Genomic DNA, 14,509 nt, shown 5'->3' on the forward strand with positions numbered 1-14,509 from the left:
GCACATCCAGGCTGAGGCTATTGCTGGTCGCAGTATAACACCAGTATGTGTGTATATACTCTTCAGGGTAGTTTCCAGCCTCCTATCAGCTGGATCCTTGAGGGCGGCCGTATCAGGAGACGGTAACGCCACTTGTTTTGATAAGCGTGTGAGCGCCTTATCCACCCTAGGGGGTGTTTCCCAGCGCGCCCTAACCTCTGGTGGGAAAGGGTATAATGCCAATAACTTCTTTGAAATTAGCAGTTTTCTATCGGGGTTAACCCACGCTTCATCACACACGTCATTCAATTCCTTTGATTCTGGAAAAGCTACAGGTAGTTTTTTCACACCCCACATAATACCCCCCTTTGAGGTACCTGCAGTATCAGAGATATGCAAAGCCTCCTTCATTGCCGTGATCATATAACGTGTGGCCCTATTGGAAAATACGTTTCTTTCTTCACCGTCGACACTAGATTCATCTGTGTCGGTACCTGTGTCGACTGACTGAGGTAAGGGACGTTTTACAGCCCCTGACGGTGCCTGAGACGCCTGGACAGGTACTAACTGGTTTTCCGGCCGTCTCATGTCGTCAACTGACTTTTGCAGCGTGCTAACATTATCACGTAATTCCATAATTAAAGCCATCCATTCCGGTGTCGACTCCCTAGGGGGTGACATCACCATTACCGGCAATTGCTCCGCCTCCACACCAACATCGTCCTCATACATGTCGACACACACGTACCGACACACAGCAGACACACAGGGAATGCTCTTATCGAAGACAGGACCCCACTAGCCCTTTGGGGAGACAGAGGGAGAGTTTGCCAGCACACACCAAAGCGCTATAAAAATGTATATAAACAACCCTAAAAGGTGTTGTTTCTGTTATATGCGCTTAATATATAAAAATATCGCCAAAATATGCCCCCCTTCTCTGTTTTACCCTGTTTCTGTAGTGCAGTGCAGGGGAGAGTCCTGGGAGCCTTCCTCACAGCGGAGCTGAGCAGGAAAATGGCGCTGTGTGCTGAGGAGAATAGGCCCCGCCCCCTAAAACGGCGGGCTCTTCTCCCGGAGTTTGCGATATATGGCAGGGGTTAAATACATCCATATAGCCTCAAGGGCTATATGTGATGTATTTTAGCCATAGAAAAAGGTATTATACATTGCTGCCGAGGGCGCCCCCCCCAGCGCCCTGCACCCTCAGTGACCGCTGGTGTGAAGTGTGCCGACAACAATGGCGCACAGCTGCAGTGCTGTGCGCTACCTTATGAAGACTGAAAGTCTTCTGCCGCCTGTTTCCGGACCTCTGGACCTCTTCAACTTCGGCATCTGCAAGGGGGGTCGGCGGCACGGCTCCGGGACCGGACTCCATGGCTGGGCCTGTGTTCGATCCCTCTGGAGCTAATGGTGTCCAGTAGCCTAAGAAGCAAATCCATCCTGCACGCAGGTGAGTTCACTTCTCTCCCCTAAGTCCCTCGTAGCAGTGAGCCTGTTGCCAGCAGGACTCACTGAAAATAAGAAACCTAAAAAACTTTTTCTAAGCAGCTCTTTATGAGAGCCACCTAGATTGCACCCTGCTCGGACGGGCACAAAAACCTAACTGAGGCTTGGAGGAGGGTCATAGGGGGAGGAGCCAGTACACACCATGTGATCCTAAAAGCTTACTTTTTGTGCCCTGTCTCCTGCGGAGCCGCTATTCCCCATGGTCCTGACGGAGTCCCCAGCATCCACTAGGACGATAGAGAAAATTAGCTCCACCTGTGGACCTTTTAAAATGTGTCAGTGAGTAATTAATACACATGTGCACTTGCAGGGCTACCTGCAAAACATGCACTGTGTGGGGTCCTGAGGACTGAGTTTGAGAACCACTGTCATATTCGATCCTCAGGAGACCACACAGTTCATGTTTTCCAGGTCACCTGTGGACTATTAAAATGTGACAGTTGGTGATACACAGTATAGCTGCCAGGTGACCTGGAAAACGTGAAATGTTTGGAATCCTGAGGCCCAAGTTTAAGAACCACTAAAACTAACATATTGCCGAGCAACGGATAGCGAATAATTTTGACTTCTTTTTCTTTCCGTACAACATTTCTTGCCGTTTCTATGCGACGTCACGTTGCTGGGCAGAGTGACGCGCATATCTTACACCCTAGCAATATAAATTCAACCAAACATGTACATTATCTCACGCCCAGAAGGGCGGGCTTTCTAAATAAGTCGCATACTGATTGGATTACTTGTTTAATCGTTATGAAGTAGTGGGATATCATTGGTTGGTGTCCGGGATCGGTTGAGCCGCATTAGGTATTACTAGTGGCAGGAGGCGGTGCTGTAGTCGCTTCCATAAATCCTCTTATCCTGACCCTATGTCTACATGAGAGGGGATAACGGCCTCCAAACGGGAATTGTTGCATCAAAAAGAATTTCCACGGTCTGTGTGAAGCCGCCCTAGCAGTTACCACAGACTTGACAGTCTCAGTGTCCTCTCTCTCCAGGAAGACGCTGGATGCTCAGGCGAAACTTTGATACACAGGACAGGACCCAGCCAAGCAAAGCATCTCTGGCCGGCATCACTCTGAGCTGTAACTGGCCCAGAAAGGTACCCTGCATACTGTATCAGCTCTCTGAGCTGTGACTATCCCTGACAGGTGCCTGAGCTGTAGCTTCCCCAGAGATGTGCCCTAGCCATCACCTGCCTGAGTACTAACTGCCCCTGAGATGTGCCCTACCTATATCACTTGAAAGAACTGTAACTACCCCTGAGGGGTGCCCTATCTGTCAGCTGTCTGCGCTGTGAGTGGTACCTTACCTATGTCTCAGAGCTGGGACTACCCAGTCCATCTAAATGAGCAGCACTTGTGTATATGCGCTGTCTGCACTCTACACCTGTCAGATCTGTCAGGCCATTGACCATTTTGCCCTGGATTCTGTAAGTCACGGCCTATCTTAGCTGGAGCACTCAATAAGCCGCTTGATTGACGTGATACCTACAAAATCTACCTCCACAGTGCTGACAGCTGTCCATTATTACCTGTATACTACATTAGGACTGACCCTACTACATTGTACAAACTATAAAACAAATTCTTCAGCTATATTAACTATAAACTGACTATTCTGCATCTGTATCACACTACTTTTATGATCTGGAAGTAAGAAGCTGAACAGGATCTTTCCACTGTATAGAAAGAAGGTCTCGTCAAAACCATCGATTCATAAATTAATCTTCTGAGCTGCAGTCAATTCATTTGATACGAAATACAAACAAGGGAACCCTTCACCATGTCTAATGAGCGAGCGAAGAAAATCATGGAGGGATTCAAACTGTATCCAAAATTCCGTATTTTGGTAACAAATGTAGAATGACTGTGTATAAGGTAGGGTGGTTAGAAAATAACTATTAAGAAATTCTAGTGAGATATCGGACAAATGCATTGATCCAAAGCTGAGTCTTTAGTCTTTCGTTCATGAAAGCTAATGACATCCCTGTTAAAGTAATAATTTTCCATAACATGTTATGATAAAAAATATTGTATATATACATAAGTGTACACACCTGATTTACATAGGACCTTCAGTAAACTTTTTACAATTACGTTGTGGAATCTTTCCATAAAGTGTCAAACTTTATGGAAAGTTCCATAAAGTGTAAAAATTTCTCTGACGTCCTAGTGGATGCTGGGAACTCCGTAAGGACCATGGGGAATAGCGGGCTCCGAAGGAGGCTGGGCACTCTAGAAAGATCTTAGACTACCTGGTGTGCACTGGCTCCTCCCACTAAGACCCTCCTCCAAGCCTCAGTTAGATTTCGTGCCCGGCCGAGGTTGGATGCACACTAGGGGCTCTCCTGAGCTCTTAGAAAGTTATAGTCTTAGAATTTGTTATTTTCAGTGAGACCTGCTGGCAACAGGCTCACTGCAGCGAGGGACTAAGGGGAGAAGAAGCGAACTCGCCTGCTTGCAGCCGGATTGGGCTTCTTAGGCTACTGGACACCATTAGCTCCAGAGGGATCGACCGCAGGCCCAGCCTTGATGTTCGGTCCCGGAGCCGCGCCGCCGTCCCCCTTACAGAGCCAGAAGCAAGAAGATGGTCCGGAAAATCGGCGGCATGAAGACATCCTGTCTTCACCAAGGTAGCGCACAGCACTGCAGCTGTGCGCCATTGCTCCTCATACACACTTCACACTCCGGTCACTGAGGGTGCAGGGCGCTGGGGGGGGGGCGCCCTGAGGCAGCAATAAAAACACCTTGGCTGGCTAAAATACCTCAATATATAGCCCCTGGGGCTATATATGAGGTAAATACCCCTGCCAGAATCCCATAAAAAGCGGGAGAATACGCAGCGAAAAAGGGGCGGAGCCTATCTCCTCAGCACACTGGCGCCATTTTTCCCTCACAGCTCGGCTGGAAGGAAGCTCCCTGGCTCTTCCCTGCAATTCTACAGTACAGTAAGAGGGAAAAGAGAGGGGGGGCATTAAAATTGGCACTGTATACAGTATATTATATTGAAAAGCAGCTATTAGGGACATAACTCAGTTAATCCCTGTGTATATATATAGCGCTCTGGTGTGTGCTGGCATACTCTTACTCTGTCCCCCCAAAGGGCTTTTGTGGGTCCTGTCCTCTGTTGGAGCATTCCCTGTGTGTGTGGAGTGTGTCGGTACGGCTGTGTCGACATGTTTGAGGAGGATAATGATGTGGAGGGGGAGCAGATGCCTTTAGCAGGGATGTCACCCCCTGGGGGTCAGACACCTGAGTGGATGGTATTATGGCAGGAAATGAGTGCACGTATAGACTCCTTACATAAAAAATTTGACGACATGCCGACTGTGGGACAGCCGAGTCTTCAGCTCGTGCCTGTCCAGGTGTTTCAAAAGTCATCAGGGGCTCTGAAACGCCCGCTATCTCAGGTGGCACAAGTAGATGTCGACACGGATACTGACACCAGTGTCGACGACGATGAGTCAAATTTAATGCCCGTTAAGGCCATTCACTGCATGATTGAGGCAATGAAAGAGGTGTTAAATATTTCTGATTTACATCCAGGTACCACAAAAAAGGGTATTATGTTTGGGGAGAAAAAACTACCTGTAGTTTTTCCCCCGTCAGATGAATTAAATGAAGTGTGTGAAGAAGCGTGGGCTTCCCCTGATAAGAAATTGGTAATTCCTAAGAAGCTACTAATGGCGTTCCCTTTCCCGCCAGAGGATAGGTTACGTTGGGAAACACCCCCGAAGGTGGATAAAGCGCTCACACGTTTGTCTAAAAAGGTGGCACTACCGTCCCAGGATACGGCCGCCCTTAAGGAACCTGTTGATAGAAAGCAAGAGGCGATCCTGAAGTCTGTATATACACACTCAGGCATTATACTCAGACCAGCTATTGCGTCAGCATGGATGTGCAGTGCTGCCGCTGCGTGGTCAGATAAACTGTCAGAAGATATTGACACGTTAGACAGAGACACGATCCTGCTAACAATTGACCATATCAAAGACTCAGTCTTATACATGAGAGATGCACAGAGGGAAATCTGCCGGCTGGCATCTAAAGTAAGTGCATTATCCATCTCTGCTAGGAGATGCTTATGGACTCGCCAGTGGACTGGAGATGCAGATTCCAAAAGGCACATGGAAGTTTTGCCTTATAAGGGGGAGGAATTATTTGGGGATGGTCTCTCCGACCTAGTTTCCACAGCAACGTCTGGGAAGTCAGCATTTTTACCCCATGTCCCCTCACAGCCTAAGAAGGCGCCATTTTATCAGGTTCAGTCCTTTCGGTCCCAGAAAAACAAGCGGGGAAAAGGAGGGTCTTTTCTGTCAAGAGGCAGAGGCAGGGGAAAAAGGCTGCAGCAAACAGCAGGTTCCCAGGAACAAAAGTCCTCCCCCGCTTCCTCTTCCAAGTCCGCCGCATGACGGTGGGGCTTCACAGGCAGGGGGCCCGCCTCAGGAATTTCAGCGATCAGTGGGCTCGCTCACAGGTGGATCCCTGGATCCTTCAAATAGTATCTCAGGGATACAGGCTGGAATTCGAGGCGACTCCACCCCGCCGTTTCCTAAAATCCGCCTTGCCGATTGCTCCCTCAGACAGGGAGGCGGTGCTAGCAGCGATTCACAAGCTGTATTCCCAGCAGGTGATAATCAAGGTACCCCTACTTCAACAAGGCCGGGGTTACTATTCCACACTATTTGTGGTGTCGAAACCGGACGGCTCGTTGAGACCCATTTTAAATTTGAAATCCTTGAACACATACATAAAAAAATTCAAGTTCAAGATGGAATCGCTCAGCCTGGACGAGGGGGATTACATGGTATCCCTGGACATCAAGGATGCTTACCTGCATGTCCCCATTTACAATTCTCACCAGGAGTACCTCAGATTTGTGGTACAGGATTGCCATTACCAATTCCAGACGCTGCCGTTTGGACTCTCCACGGCACCGAGGGTATTTACCAAGGTTATGGCGGAAATGATGATACTCCTTCGATAAAAGGGAGTTTTAATTATCCCATACTTGGACGATCTCCTAATAAAGGCACGATCCAAGGAACAGTTGTTAGTGGGTGTAGCACTATCTCAGGAAGTGCTGAGCCAGCACGGTTGGATTCTGAATATCCCAAAGTCACAGCTGGTCCCCACGACACGTCTAATGTTCCTGGGAATGATTCTGGACACGGCCCAGAAAAAAGTGTTTCTCCCGGAGGAGAAAGCCAGGGAGTTGTCTTCTCTAGTCAGAGACCTCCTAAAACCAAAACAGGTATCGGTGCATCACTGCACGCGAGTCCTGGGAAAGATGGTAGCTTCTTACGAAGCAATTCCATTCGGCAGGTTCCATGCCAGAATTTTTCAGTGGGACCTGTTGGACAAGTGGTCCGGATCGCATCTTCAGATGCATCGTTTAATAACCCTGTCTCCACGAACCAGGGTGTCTCTTCTGTGGTGGCTGCACAGTGCTCATCTTCTGGAGGGCCGCAGATTCGGCATACAGGACTGGGTCCTGGTGACCACGGATGCCAGCCTACGAGGCTGGGGGGCAGTCACAAAGGGAAGAAATTTCCAAGGACTATGGTCAAGTCAGGAGACTGCCCTTCACATAAATATTCTGGAACTAAGGGCCATTTACAATGCCCTAAGTCAAGCAAAATCCCAGCTCCTACACCAGCCGGTGCTGATCCAGTCAGACAACATCACGGCAGTCGCCCATGTGAATCGACAGGGCGGCACAAGAAGCAGGACGGCGATGGCAGAAGCCACAAAAATTCTCCGATGGGCGGAGAATCATGTACTAGCACTGTCAGCAGTGTTCATCCCGGGAGTGGACAACTGGGAAGCAGACTTTCTCAGCAGGCACGACCTCCACCCGGGAGAGTGGGGACTTCATCCAGAAGTCTTCCAAATGATTGTAAATCAATGGGGTCGTCCACAGGTGGACATGATGGCGTCCCGCCTAAACAAAAAACTAGAGAAGTATTGCGCCAGGTCAAGAGACCCTCAGGCGATAGCTGTGGACGCTCTAGTGACACCGTGGGTGTACCGGTCAGTTTATGTGTTCCTTCCTCTACCTCTCATACCAAAGGTATTGAGAAAAATAAGAAAGCGAGGAGTAAACACAATTCTCGTGGTTCCGGATTGGCCGAGAAGAGCGTGGTACCCGGAACTTCAAGAGATGATCTCAGAGGACCCGTGGTCTCTGCCGCTCAGACAGGACCTGCTGCAGCAGGGCCCCTGTCTGTTCCAAGACTTACCGCGGCTGCGTTTGACGGCATGGCGGTTGAACGCCGGATCCTGAAGGAAAAAGGCATTCCGGAGGAAGTCATTCCTACGCTTATTAAAGCCAGGAAAGAGGTCACAGCAACTCATTATCACCGCATATGGCGGAGGTATGTTGCATGGTGTGAGGTCGAAAAGGCCCCAACGGAGGAATTTCAACTAGGTCGATTTCTGCATTTCCTGCAAGCAGGAGTGTATATGGGCCTAAAACTGGGCTCCATTAAGGTACAGATCTCGGCTCTGTCAATTTTCTTTCAAAAAGAACTAGCTTCAGTACCTGAAGTTCAGACATTTGTGAAAGGAGTGCTGCATATTCAGCCCCCATTTGGGATCTCAACGTGATGTTGAGTTTCTTAAAATCACATTGGTTTGAGCCACTAAAAACCGTGGATCTGAAATATCTCACGTGGAAAGTGGTCATGTTATTGGCCTTGGCTTCAGCCAGGCGAGTGTCAGAGTTGGCGGCTTTATCATGTAAAAGCCCTTATCTGATTTTCCATATGGATAGGGCAGAATTGAGGACTCGTCCCCAGTTTCTCCCTAAGGTGGTGTCAGCGTTTCACCTGAACCAGCCTATTGTGGTGCCTGCGGCTACTAAGGATTTGGAGGACTCCAAGTTGCTAGACGTTGTCAGGGCCCTGAAAATATGTTTCCAGGACGGCTGGAGTCAGAAAATCTGACTCGCTGTTTATCCTGTATGCACCCAACAAGCTGGGTGCTCCTGCTTCTAAGCAGACTATTGCTCGTTGGATTTGTGGTACAATTCAGCTTGCACATACTGTGGCAGGCCTGCCACAGCCAAAATCTGTCAATGCCCATTCCACAAGGAAGGTGGGCTCATCTTGGGCGGCTGCCCGAGGGGTCTCGGCTTTACAACTTTGCCGAGCTGCTACTTGGTCAGGGGCAAACACGTTTGCAAAATTCTATAAATTTGATACCCTGGCTGAGGAGGACCTGGAGTTCTCTCATTCGGTGCTGCAGAGTCATCCGCACTCTCCCGCCCGTTTGGGAGCTTTGGTATAATCCCCATGGTCCTTACGGAGTTCCCAGCATCCACTAGGACGTCAGAGAAAATAAGAATTTACTCACCGGTAATTCTATTTCTCGTAGTCCGTAGTGGATGCTGGGCGCCCATCCCAAGTGCGGTTTATCTGCAATACTTGTACATAGTTATTGTTAACTAAATCGGGTTATTGTTGAGCCATCTGTTGAGAGGCTCTATTGTTTCATACTGTTAACTGTGTTTCACATCACGAGTTGTACGGTGTGATTGGTGTGGCTGGTATGAGTCTTACCCGGGATTCAAAATCCTTCCTTATTGTGTACGCTCGTCCGGGCACAGTACCTAACTGAGGCTTGGAGGAGGGTCATAGTGGGAGGAGCCAGTGCACACCAGGTAGTCTAAGATCTTTCTAGAGTGCCCAGCCTCCTTCGGAGCCCGCTATTCCCCATGGTCCTTACGGAGTTCCCAGCATCCACTACGGACTACGAGAAATAGAATTACCGGTGAGTAAATTCTTATTTTTTTCATTGTTTTGGTGAAATTTTGGGAACAATTCACCAATGAAAGGTAATTTCATTTGCTTAGGGCAGGTCTGGCCAAACTGTGGCTCTCTGGCTGTTGTGAAACTACAAGTCCCAGCATGCTTTACCAGCTGATCAATTGGAGGGCTTACAGTCATTAGGTCGACCTCTATTGGTCGTCATGGTCACTAGGTTGACTTGGTCACTAGGTCGACATGGAAAAAGGTCTTTGTGAGTTTTTCACTTTTTTTTTTTTTTTTCTTTTTTTGAACTTTTTTCATACTTTACGATCCACGTGGACTACGATTGGGAATAGTAACCTGTGCCGGGCGCAGCGGTAGCGGAGTGAGGCACCTTGGCCGAAGCATGGCAAGCCGTACGAGGGGACACAGTGCACTAATTGGGGTTCCCCGTCAATTTTACGAAGAAAACACCAAAAAAAGTAAAAAACGAATGTCGACCTTTTTCCATGTCGACCTAATGCATGTTGACTAATAGTGGTCGACATAAGTCTTGTCAACCTAATGAACCATACCAGGTTGGAGGGTATGCTGGGACTTGTAGTTTTACAACAGCTGAAGAGGCACAGGTTGGCCAGGCCTAACTTAGGGAATAATGGATGGCTGATGGTTCTTGCCAAACACCCAAATGGAGAGGATTCGCCAATGTGATTTTACCGAAGATACTAGGCCACATGGTGCGGCCATTGCCCCTCCAGCTAGGTACACACTATTTTTTTATTTTTGTTGCAAGCCCGCGTTTTGTAGAACGGTCACCATTGCCGCCCCCCATACGGTGCAGCGTGTCAATCATGCTGCTAACGGGGACTATGAGCGATCATGCAGGACTCTTTCTGCACATGCTTAGGATGGTCTTGCTTATGCGCAGACCTACAAATATCGGCGATGTACGTAAACCATTGGGATTATATACATCTCTGAATCGTGCCCTTAATTCTGTGTTTTTCATAGATTTAGGGTGTTGTTTATATATGCATGTTTCAAGGGGTGGTATTCACTATGCCGACTGACGGGATCCCGGCGCACAGTATACCGGCGCCGGGATCCCGACAGCCGGCATACCGACACTTATTCTCCCTCGTGGGGGTCCACGACCCCCCTGGAGGGAGAATAAAATAGTGTGGTGCGCGTAGCGAGCCCGCAAGGGGCTCATTTGCGCTCGCCACACTGTCGGTAAGCCGGCGGTCGGCCTCCCGGCGCCGGTATGCTGGTCGCCGGGAGCCCGACCGCCGGCAGATCGTAGTGAACCCGTTTCAAGAGGATGTTTTTAGCAAGAAGTTAGAATATGTGCAAATAGTTGCTACACTTAAGGTACATACACACTAGGTGATAAAAGTAAACGACGTTCAGTTTACCCTTTTTGAGCGTCATCATTTGCTATATAGTGTGTATGCTGCCGCTGCCGAGTGATGCGCGGCCCCGCGGGTTGTTAACGACCCTCGCTGTTGGCCGTGCATGCAGCTCAATTTGGATATAAAAGTGCAGGAACACGATACAATAGTGGGCCTACAATATACGATATACCTACTCTTCTTTCAGATTTCCTTCTTTGTGAGTGTATGACCTGATTCTAATTTGGAAGTAAAAAAAGCCAAGAAAAAAAAAAAAAAAGCAAGTAACTGCACTGGCCAAACCCATGTTGCACTTTGGGGCAGATGTTACGTGTAAAAGATTCAGATTTGGGGAGGTGTCCAAACCAGTGTCGGCTCCAGCGCCGAATAACTTGTGCGGGGGGAGGTGTGAGGGGGTACGTTAAGCACATACAAACATACATGTGTAGATGTATGTAACATGTATGCTGGTCTGTGTCTGGATCGGCAGCGCGGCTGTATACAGCAGCCGCCGTGCAGAACCCAGGACTTGGCATTAGGATTAGCTCTTCGAAGTCCATCCCCAGACACTCATTGGCTAGTTTCACAGGAGTCTGGGGGTGTGCTTAGGAGAGGGAATCCTAATGTTGAGTCCTGGGTTCTGCACTGCGGCTCTGGTATTCAGCATGCTGCTGATCCGGACACACACCAGCACATATTTCTCTGACGTCCTAGTGGATGCTGGGAACTCCGTAAGGACCATGGGTAATAGACGGGCTCCGCAGGAGACTGGGCACTCTAAAAGAAAGATTAGGTACTATCTGGTGTGCACTGGCTCCTCCCTCTATGCCCCTCCTCCAGACCTCAGTTAGAATCTGTGCCCGGCCAAAGCTGGGTTCTCCTAGTGGGCTCTCCTGAGCTTGCTAGAAAGAAAGTATTTGTTAGGTTTTTTATTTTCAGTGAGATCTGCTGGCAACAGACTCACTGCTACGAGGGACTGAGGGGAGAGAAGCAAACCTACCTGCGTGCAGCTAGCTTGTGCTTCTTAGGCTACTGGACACCATTAGCTCCAGAGGGTTCGAACACAGGGCCTGACCTCGATCGTCCGTTCCCGGAGCCGCGCCGCCGTCCCCCTTGCAGAGCCAGAAGACAGAAGAGAAGGAGATGAAATCGGCGGCAGAAGACTCCGGTCTTCATTAAGGTAGCGCACAGCACTGCAGCTGTGCGCCATTGCTCCCACTGCACACCACACACTCCGGTCACTGTAGGGTGCAGGGCGCTGGGGGGGGGGCGCCCTGGGCAGCAATAAAATACCTTTTGGCATAAAAATACACATAATACAGTCTGTGACTGTATATGTGTAAAACCCCCGCCATTTTTCAGTCAGAATCTGCAGGGAGAAGCCCGCCGCTGAGGGGGCAGGGCCTTCTTCCTCAGCACACCAGCGCCATTTTTCCTTCACAGTTCCGCTGGAAGCAGCTCCCCAGGCTCTCCCCTGCAGTATTCCTGATACAAGAAGGGTAAAAAAGAGAGGGGGGGCACATAAATTTAGGCGCAAATAATATATATTAAGCAGCTATTGGGAAAAATCACTCAGTATAGAGAAAATCGCTGTGTTATATAGATCTGTGGTGTGTGCTGACATACTCTCTCTCTGTTTCCCCAAAGGACTTTGTGGGGTCCTGTCCTCAGTCAGAGCATTCCCTGTGTGTGTGCGGTGTGTCGGTACGGCTGTGTCGACATGTTTGATGAGGACGGTTACGTGGAGGCGGAGCAAGGGCAGATAAGTGTGGTGTCGCCCCCGACGGTGCCGACACCGGATTGGATGGATATGTGGAAGGTCTTAACAGACAGTGTCAACTCCTTACATAAAAGGTTCGATGACGCAGCAGCCTTGGGACAGCCGGGATCTCAGCCCGCGCCTGCCCAGACGTCTCAGAGGCCATCAGGGGCTCATAAACGCCCGCTAGCTCAGATGGTAGACACAGATGTCGACACGGAGTCTGACTCCAGTGTAGATGAGGATGAGACAAATGCACAGTCTACAAAAGCCATCCGATGCATGATTACTGCAATGAAAAATGTATTGCACATTTCTCTGACGTCCTAGTGGATGCTGGGGACTCCGTCAGGACCATGGGGATTAGCGGCTCCGCAGGAGACATGGCACAAAAATAAAGCTTTAGGATCAGGTGGTGTGCACTGGCTCCTCCCCCTATGACCCTCCTCCAAGCCTCAGTTAGGTTTTTGTGCCCGTCCGAGCAGGGTGCAATCTAGGTGGCTCTCCTAAAGAGCTGCTTAGAAAAAGTTTTTAGGTTTTTTATTTTACAGTGAGTCCTGCTGGCAACAGGCTCACTGCAACGAGGGACTTAGGGGAGAAGAAGTGAACTCACCTGCGTGCAGGATGGATTGGCTTCTTAGGCTACTGGACACCATTAGCTCCAGAGGGATCGAACACAGGCCCAGCCATGGAGTCCGGTCCCGGAGCCGCGCCGCCGACCCCCTTGCAGATGCCGAAAAGTGAAGAGGTCCAGAAACCGGCGGCAGAAGACTTTTCAGTCTTCATGAGGTAGCGCACAGCACTGCAGCTGTGCGCCATTGTTGTCACACACTTCACACCAGCGGTCACTGAGGGTGCAGGGCGCTGTGGGGGGCGCCCTGGGCAGCAATGAAATAACTATACTGGCTAAAAGATACATCACATATAGCCCCTTGGGCTATATGGATGTATTTAACCCCTGCCAGGTCTCAGAAAAACGGGAGAAGAAGCCCGCCGAAAAGGGGGCGGGGCCTATTCTCCTCAGCACACAGCGCCATTTTCCCTCACAGAAATGCTGGTGGGAAGGCTCCCAGGCTCTCCCCTGCACTGCACTACAGAAACAGGGTTAAAACAGAGAGGGGGGGCACTTATTTGGCGATATGATTATATATATTAAGATGCTATAAGGGAAAAACACTTATATAAAGGTTGTCCCTGTATAATTATAGCGTTTTGGTGTGTGCTGGCAAACTCTCCCTCTGTCTCTCCAAAGGGCTAGTGGGGTCCTGTCCTCTATCAGAGCATTCCCTGGGTGTGTGCTGTGTGTCGGTACGTGTGTGTCGACATGTATGAGGACGATGTTGGTGAGAGGCGGAGCAATTGCCTGTAATGGTGATGTCACTCTCTAGGGAGTCGACACCGGAATGGATGGCTTATTTAAGGAATTACGTGATAATGTCAACACGCTGCAAGGTCGGTTGACGACATGAGACGGCCGGCAAACCAATTAGTACCTGTCCAGGCGTCTCAAACACCGTCAGGGGCGTTAAAACGTCTTTTTACCTCAGTCGGTCGACACAGACACAGACACGGACACTGACTCCAGTGTCGACGGTGAAGAAACAAACGTATTTTTCTTTTAGGGCCACACGTTACTTGTTAAGGGCAAAGAAGGAGGTGTTACATATTTCTGATACTACAAGTACCACAAAAAAGGGTATTTTGTGGAGTGTGAAAAAACTACCTGTAGTTTTTCCTGAATCAGATAAATTAAATGAAGTGTGTGATGATGCGTGGGTTTCCCCCGATAGAAAATTATTGGCGGTATACCCTTTCCCGCCAGAAGTTAGGGCGCGTTGGAAAACACCCCTTAGGGTGGATAAGGCGCTCACACGCTTATCAAAACAAGTGGCGGTACCGTCTCCAGATAGGGCCGCCCTCAAGGAGCCAGCTGATAGGAGGCTGGAAAATATCCTAAAAAGTATATACACACATACTGGTGTTATACTGCGACCAGCGATCGCCTCAGCCTGGATGTGCAGCGCTGGGGTGGCTTGGTCGGATTCCCTGACTGAAAATATTGATACCCTTGACAGGGACAGTATTTTATTGACTATAGAGCATTTAAAGGATGCATTTCTA

General features: G+C 49.3%; 1 protein-coding gene across 1 annotated transcript in view; it reads left to right on the forward strand.

Moving 5' to 3' along the window:
- The first annotated feature begins 2,228 nt into the window (after positions 1-2,228).
- PDE6D (phosphodiesterase 6D) overlaps positions 2,229-14,509 on the forward strand; it is a 166,557-nt gene continuing 154,276 nt past the window's right edge. The window contains exon 1 of the mRNA XM_063916547.1: positions 2,229-3,314. Coding sequence (XP_063772617.1) covers positions 3,271-3,314 — 44 coding nt within the window. The 5' untranslated portion in view covers positions 2,229-3,270. The remainder of the gene's footprint in view (positions 3,315-14,509) is intronic.

The sequence above is a fragment of the Pseudophryne corroboree genome, chromosome 4, assembly GCF_028390025.1.
Source record: "Pseudophryne corroboree isolate aPseCor3 chromosome 4, aPseCor3.hap2, whole genome shotgun sequence".
In the NCBI taxonomy this organism is placed as follows: Eukaryota; Metazoa; Chordata; class Amphibia; order Anura; family Myobatrachidae; genus Pseudophryne; species Pseudophryne corroboree.